The 7,857-nt window shown below is 62.7% G+C and overlaps 1 protein-coding gene across 1 annotated transcript; it reads left to right on the top strand.

Annotated features, from left to right (window-relative positions):
* LOC108635412 (ubiquitin carboxyl-terminal hydrolase 17-like protein 6) lies at window positions 1-1,523 on the top strand. The gene is given in 4 exon segments (XM_018045567.1): window positions 1-55; window positions 160-275; window positions 374-567; window positions 569-1,523. Coding segments are annotated over 4 exon segments (1,320 nt in total).
* Window positions 1,524-7,857: the final 6,334 nt, after the last annotated feature.

Here is a 7,857-nt window from a genome sequence, read left to right as displayed (position 1 = left end):
ATGGCCCCGAATCATTTGCATCCGGAGCCCTTTGGTCCAGGGGGCCAGGTCGGAAGTGCGTGCGGGGCTTCGTCAAGGGGAATTCCCGAGAAAAGTGTCGGTGGTTGGATGGCGGGAGTGGGAGTGGGCAGGCCCTCGGCCGCCTCAGCGAATGAGGAGCTTGCACGTGCGGGGGTGGGGCCGTGGGAAAGCCCCCAAAGGACCGAGGGGGCGGGGCCAAGGCCCTTTTTGGAGACGACGGTGTGAGGGAAGGAGGCATCGGCGTGCAGCTGCAGGTAGGAGATGGAAACCCTCGTGGGCCTTGTTTGCAGAGCCCCGGGGGCTGCTTCTGAGCACGGGGGAGGTGCGTGTCCGGCTCCCTTCAACGTCTTAGCCGGAGGGCGAGGTTGTCGGGCCAGCGCCGCTGGTGCGGATGCCCTCGGACCCTCTGTCCCTGAGTCGGGCGCCCCAGCGGGGTGACTTGGCTCCTGGGTCAGCGGGGCTGGCGCCTGGCCAGAAAGGGAGGTGTGGGTGGGCGGGAGAAAACACCTGCTACGTGAACGCGGCGCTGCAGTGTCTGAGCCACACGCCCCCTGGCCAGCTGGGTGTCCGGGCAGCACGCCACCTCTGTCCGGAGCTCCTGCACGCTCTGTGCCATGCGAGCTCACGTGACCCGAGCCCTCCTTCACGCGGGAGAGGTGATCCGGCCCCGCAAGGACCTGCTGGCGGGCTTCCACAGACACCAGCAGGAAGATGCCCACGAGTTTCTGATGTTCACTCTGAATGGCATGCAGCAAGGGTGCCTGAGTGCATCCCAGCCGTCGGGCCACGCCTCCGAGGACACCAGCGTCGTCCGTCAGATCTTCGGCGGGACGTGGAGGTCTCGGATCCAGTGTCTCCACTGCCTCGGTGTCTCGGACACGTTCGACCCTCATCTGGACGTCAGCCTGGATATCACGGCGGCTCAGAGTGTGGAGCAAGCTCTGAGAGAGCTGGTCAAGCCCGAGAAGCTGGAGGCGGAAAATGCCTATGACTGTGGCGTTTGTCTCCGGAAGGTGCCTGCCACCAAGAGGTTGACTTTGCACAGCACGTCCCAGGTCCTGGTGCTGGTGCTGAAGCGGTTCACACAGCTGAGCGGGGCCAAAAGGGCTCAGGAGGTGCGCTATCCCCAGCGCCTGGACGTGCAGCCCTACACGTCTGAGGGGAAGGCAGGGCCACTGGGCTACGTGCTCTATGCCGTGCTGGTGCACTCCGGGTGGAGCTGTGAGCGAGGACACTACTTTTGTTACGTCCGAGCCGGCAACGGCCAATGGTATAAGATGGACGATGCCAAGGTGACCGCCTGTGACGAGACTGCTGCCCTGAGCCAGAGCGCCTACGTCCTGTTCTACGCCCGGGAGGGTGCGTGGGAAGGGGGCGCTGGGGGAGGGGCAGCGGCCCCCCTCGGGGCTGACCCCGCAGACCCGGGCAGCCTGCAGGAGACGCCAGCGGCAGAGCTCCTGGGTCGCAGGAGTCCCCGGGGGACACAGAGGCCGAAGGGATGAGCTTAGAGCAGTGGAGACGCCTGCAAGAACACAACCGACCGAAGCCGGCCTTGGAGCTGCGCAAGATCCAGGCTGCCCTGCCTGCCGGCGCAGTCGTGATTCACCGGTCCAGACCCGGAGGAGGGAGAAACCGCCCGCCGCCCGCACAGGAGCACCACCGGCTCGACCGGCCCAGCACGGACACCCCCTCCGACGGACGTCGGCTTGTGCCAGCGGGAGGGCCAGAGCGACCAAGGGGAGGAACAAGAAGCCGCGGCCATCTCTGGGGCTGTGGCGGTAGGCCGGCTCTGATGCACATGCGTGCAGACGCCCAGGCACACTCTGCGTGCGGCCCGCCCTGGGCGCAGCAAGAGTGCCGACGAGGAGCGAGTTCCTCTCTGGCGGTGAGGACGATGCGGCCTCCGGGAAAGGCGGTACCTGGAGCGTGCCCGGGGTCTCCGTGTTCCCTGGGAACGGGTTTGTGCCCGAGCGGCTCAGCTCTCGAGGGCTGGCTCTGCTGGGAAGTCGGCGGAGCGAATGGGGTGCGTGAGCGGGTCTGAGCACGGTGCCAGGGCCTGCCACTTCTGCGAGGGTGGGAGAGTCCTCTCTGGATGGGACTTTGGGTGTGGCTTTGCCTTTCTTCCCCCGTCTCCAGTCCCTGGCCGCACCGCTGGCCTCTGGTGAGTGACGCGGCCTGGAGACGCCTCACAGAACGCTCACAGCCAGCCGAGCAAGGAGACGCTCTCCGGAGCCCTTCGGGGGGGAGGTGCAGGGAAGAGCGGATGCAGGTCCACGCACAGTGTCCTTCCGGCCGGCCAGGCTCTCGAGAATGCCCCAAACGTCGAGCAGCGTCTGCGGAGAAGATGGGCAAGCAGTCTTTATGGGTGGCTGCCCTCGGGAGGCCTCGTGCTACTAGGCAGAGTTTCCAGCAGGATTGAGTTGGGGATCCGTGGGTCCCCGACAGGACGCTCGTCCGCAAAGTTCCCTGGGGCTCCATTTCCGGTGCAAGGAGCGTGCTGGAGAAGCGCCAAGTGCCAAACAGGAGACGCGATCCACAATGCCGTGAGCACCACCACACCACCAGACACGACGAAGGCCACGGGGAGAAAGGCGAGCCAACTAGTGCCAAAGAAACCTCTCCACCAGCAGTGCACCGGGGCCTAGGTGGAGATTCGTCACGCAGCGTTCATTTCTGGAAGCAAAGGTCCTCCCCCGCCTGAGGAAAGACCCGAGCCTACCCTAGATTGGGATAGCAAGCCAACTGGACTTCCGACTCTGCCCGTCCTGCCTGGCAGTCAGTTGTCCCTTCCAGCTGGGCCCCGGACAAACGCCGCTGGACTCGAGGAGACGCGGCCGGCCTCCAAAGTGCCTGGGGCGGTGGGGAAACTCTCCTCCCCTAGCTGCTTTCTCCACTGCCTCATGATTCCCGTGACCCGGTGGAGGGGGCCTGAGGACCTTTATCGATCACCTCTTGTGTTTTATTTCTGTTTCTTGGCTGACGGCTGCGAACCCCAAACCCTCCAGCAAAGGGCAGACCGGGAATGTGCGGTTTAACATCTCAGACCTCGAGGGACAACTCTGGCTGCTGACTGCGCCAGTCGGCGTGGCAAGGAACAGAGAACGTTCCGATGGCTCGTTTCCCCCGCATGCTCACCTACAGCGCACCATGCCCTCCACACGTGGAGAGGAAAAAGAATGATGAGCAGTATCTTCCCCCAAGAACACGAACAAGCGTGCCCCGCGCGAGGACGTGGAGCCACCCACAGCCCTCCCTCATCATCACCACCCATCCTCCTCCGCCCCATCGTCTCCAATGGACTTACTGCTTGCCCACCCCCACCCCCTCTGAAGAAGAGGGAGAAGGAGAAGGAGAAAAAGGAGAAGAATGGCGACTGGAGCGGCGTGGCAGAGGGAGTGGGAAGGTGGCCTTACGCTGGGGGAAATCCGTGCAAAAGCGAGAAAGATACTGGCTGATCTCGCTTCTCTGTGCCATGGGAAGGAGGCAAGAGGACAGCAAGGGTGTGAGCACCTGGACGATAAAGCACAAAGTGGTAGGGTCCTGGGATGGGATGGGGAAGCGGGAGGTGGGAGGGGTGCAAGAGGCTAAGGAAGAAAGCGGGGTCAGGGCCGTTCTTTCCTAGTAAGTATCCACGGATCAAGGCTTCAGCTATGTATGGGAAACCCATGGACCGTGAAACCCCCATCGTCCTGGAAGGCGAGCATAATGTCCAGGACGGGAGAGCAAACAAACACACCTGTCCCACACCGAGAAGGAAAGCAACAGTCATCCTCTTCCAGGAGGGAAACCTTTCTTATACCTTGACTTATAGCGCGTTTTAAGCCCTGGAATTGGAAAGACGACTGTATGAGTCAACTATTGTATATAAAATAGAGAAAGAGAATAAAAGCAACAAAAAAATAACAAAATGAACACAAAAAAAAAAAAAAAAAAAAAAGGAAAAGCAAAAAAAAAAAACAAACCCCAAAAAACGCTCGAAACCCCCCCCAAAAAAAAAAACAAAGAAAGCAACGACAACAACAACAACCACCACTAAAACAAATGGAAGAAGGAAAAGGAAAAAAGGCAACGGAGACATAAAAAGAGCTGAAGCAAGGAATCCAAAGTTGCAGCAAGCCTAATTTTGGAATGAGCTCGCTTTGGGGCTTGACCAACGGCCCTGAAGGGAGAAAAGCATATGTGCCACTCTCTCGGCATCTTTTGGTGCCAGGACCCTAGGAGAGTGTCCAGTGAGAAAGCATAGAAATTGGAGCGGACCTCACTGGAGAGCAAAGTTGAGGCAAGGGTTTCTTGTTGTCTGGGGAGGGTTGTCCTCAGGCAGGGGTCTGGGGAGGGAGACCCTAAAGGGGAGAGGGTAGGGGGCAGACCTATGTTTGCACAAGTGTGTTAGGACGTGAATGGTGAGCCCACGGCATTCCTCTGCAGCCCGCATTTGTGTGCTGAACTTGGAAGGCCCGCAGTGACTCTCTAGCGGGCAAGGCTGGAAGGCCCAATGGCCCCGAATCATTTGCATCCGGAGCCCTTTGGTCCAGGGGGCCAGGTCGGAAGTGCGTGCGGGGCTTCGTCAAGGGGAATTCCCCGAGAAAAGTGTCGGTGGTTGGATGGCGGGAGTGGGAGTGGGCAGGCCCTCGGCCGCCTCAGCGAATGAGGAGCTTGCACGTGCGGGGGTGGGGCCGTGGGAAAGCCCCAAAGGACCGAGGGGGCGGGGCCAAGGCCCTTTTTGGAGACGACGGTGTGAGGGAAGGAGGCATCGGCGTGCAGCTGCAGGTAGGAGATGGAAACCCTCGTGGGCCTTGTTTGCAGAGCCCGGGGGCTGCTTCTGAGCACGGGGGAGGTGCGTGTCCGGCTCCCTTCAACGTCTTAGCCGGAGGGCGAGGTTGTCGGGCCAGCGCCGCTGGTGCGGATGCCCTTCGGGGACCCTCTGTCCCTGAGGGGCCGTCGCCGGCAGTCGGGCGCCCCCAGCGGGGTGACTTGGCTCCTGGGTCAGCGGGGCTGGCGCCTGGCCAGAAAGTCGCCCTGAGTTGGAGGGGGCCGTGGGGGGTGGGCGCTGGGCTTCAGAATCTGGGGAACACCTGCTACGTGAACGCGGCGCTGCAGTGTCTGAGCCACACGCCGCCCCTGGCCAGCTGGCTGGTGTCCCGGCAGCACGCCACCCTCTGTCCGGCCGGCAGCTCCTGCACGCTCTGTGCCATGCGAGCTCACGTGACCCGAGCCCTCCTTCACGCGGGAGAGGTGATCCGGCCCCGCAAGGACCTGCTGGCGGGCTTCCACAGACACCAGCAGGAAGATGCCCACGAGTTTCTGATGTTCACTCTGAATGGCATGCAGCAAGGGTGCCTGAGTGCATCCCAGCCGTCGGGCCACGCCTCCGAGGACACCAGCGTCGTCCGTCAGATCTTCGGCGGGACGTGGAGGTCTCGGATCCAGTGTCTCCACTGCCTCGGTGTCTCGGACACGTTCGACCCTCATCTGGACGTCAGCCTGGATATCACGGCGGCTCAGAGTGTGGAGCAAGCTCTGAGAGAGCTGGTCAAGCCCGAGAAGCTGGAGGCGGAAAATGCCTATGACTGTGGCGTTTGTCTCCGGAAGGTGCCTGCCACCAAGAGGTTGACTTTGCACAGCACGTCCCAGGTCCTGGTGCTGGTGCTGAAGCGGTTCACACAGCTGAGCGGGGCCAAAAGGGCTCAGGAGGTGCGCTATCCCCAGCGCCTGGACGTGCAGCCCTACACGTCTGAGGGGAAGGCAGGGCCACTGGGCTACGTGCTCTATGCCGTGCTGGTGCACTCCGGGTGGAGCTGTGAGCGAGGACACTACTTTTGTTACGTCCGAGCCGGCAACGGCCAATGGTATAAGATGGACGATGCCAAGGTGACCGCCTGTGACGAGACTGCTGCCCTGAGCCAGAGCGCCTACGTCCTGTTCTACGCCCGGGAGGGTGCGTGGGAAGGGGCGCTGGGGGAGGGGCAGCGGCCCCCCTCGGGGCTGACCCCGCAGACCCCGGGCAGCCTGCAGGAGACGCCAGCGGCAGAGCTCCTGGGTCGCAGGAGTCCCCGGGGACACAGAGGCCGAAGGGATGAGCTTAGAGCAGTGGAGACGCCTGCAAGAACACAACCGACGAAGCCGGCCTTGGAGCTGCGCAAGATCCAGGCTGCCCTGCCTGCCGGCGCAGTCGTGATTCACCGGTCCAGACCCGGAGGAGGGAGAAACCGCCCGCCGCCCGCACAGGAGCACCACCGGCTCGACCGGCCCAGCACGGACACCCCGCCTCCGGGGCCGACGGACGTCGGCCACGGCCCTTGTGCCAGCGGGAGGCCAGAGCGACCAAGGGGAGGAACAAGAAGCCGCGGCCATCTCTGGGGCTGTGGCGGTAGGCCGGCTCTGATGCACATGCGTGCAGACGCCCAGGCACACTCTGCGTGCGGCCCCGCCCTGGGCGACGCAGCAAGAGTGCCGAGGAGGAGCGAGTTCCTCTCTGGCGGTGAGGACGATGCGGCCTCCGGGGAAAGGCGGCCTGGAGCGAGCCCGGGGTCTCAGCGTTCCCTGGGAACGGGTTTGTGCCCGAGCGGCTCAGCTCTCGAGGGCTGGCTCTGCTGGGAAGTCGGCGGAGCGAATGGGGTGCGTGAGCGGGTCTGAGCACGGTGCCAGGGCCTGCCACTTCTGCGAGGGTGGGAGAGTCCTCTCTGGATGGGACTTTGGGTGTGGCTTTGCCTTTCTTCCCCCGTCTCCAGTCCCTGGCCGCACCGCTGGCCTCTGGTGAGTGACGCGGCCTGGAGACGCCTCACAGAACGCTCACAGCCAGCCGAGCAAGGAGACGCTCTCCGGAGCCCTTCGGGGGGGAGGTGCAGGGAAGAGCGGATGCAGGTCCACGCACAGTGTCCTTCCGGCCGGCCAGGCTCTCGAGAATGCCCCAAACGTCGAGCAGCGTCTGCGGAGAAGATGGGCAAGCAGTCTTTATGGGTGGCTGCCCTCGGGAGGCCTCGTGCTACTAGGCAGAGTTTCCAGCAGGATTGAGTTGGGGATCCGTGGGTCCCCGACAGGACGCTCGTCCGCAAAGTTCCCTGGGGCTCCATTTCCGGTGCAAGGAGCGTGCTGGAGAAGCGCCAAGTGCCAAACAGGAGACGCGATCCACAATGCCGTGAGCACCACCACCGGCACCACCAGCACCGACACGAAGGCCACGGGGAGAAAGGCGAGCCAACTAGTGCCAAAGAAACCTCTCCACCAGCAGTGCACCGGGGCCTAGGTGGAGATTCGTCACGCAGCGTTCATTTCTGGAAGCAAAGGTCCTCCCCGCCCTGAGGAAAGACCCGAGCCTACCCTAGATTGGGATAGCAAGCCAACTGGACTTCCGACTCTGCCCGTCCTGCCTGGCAGTCAGTTGTCCCTTCCAGCTGGGCCCCGGACAAACGCCGCTGGACTCGAGGAGACGCGGCCGGCCTCCAAAGTGCCTGGGGCGGTGGGGAAACTCTCCTCCCCTAGCTGCTTTCTCCACTGCCTCATGATTCCCGTGACCCGGTGGAGGGGGGGCCTGAGGACCTTTATCGATCACCTCTTGTGTTTTATTTCTGTTTCTTGGCTGACGGCTGCGAACCCCAAACCCTCCAGCAAAGGGCAGACCGGGAATGTGCGGTTTAACATCTCAGACCTCGAGGACAACTCTGGCTGCTGACTGCGCCAGTCGGCGTGGCAAGGAACAGAGAACGTTCCGATGGCTCGTTTCCCCCGCATGCTCACCTACAGCGCACCATGCCCTCCACACGTGGAGAGGAAAAAGAATGATGAGCAGTATCTTCCCCAAGAACACGAACAAGCGTGCCCGCGCGAGGACGTGGAGCC

This window comes from Capra hircus, unplaced genomic scaffold (assembly GCF_001704415.2).
Source record: "Capra hircus breed San Clemente unplaced genomic scaffold, ASM170441v1, whole genome shotgun sequence".
Lineage (NCBI taxonomy): Eukaryota > Metazoa > Chordata > Mammalia > Artiodactyla > Bovidae > Capra > Capra hircus.
Note: the sequence above shows the minus strand (reverse complement) of the source record. Positions and strands in the feature narration are given on the sequence as shown.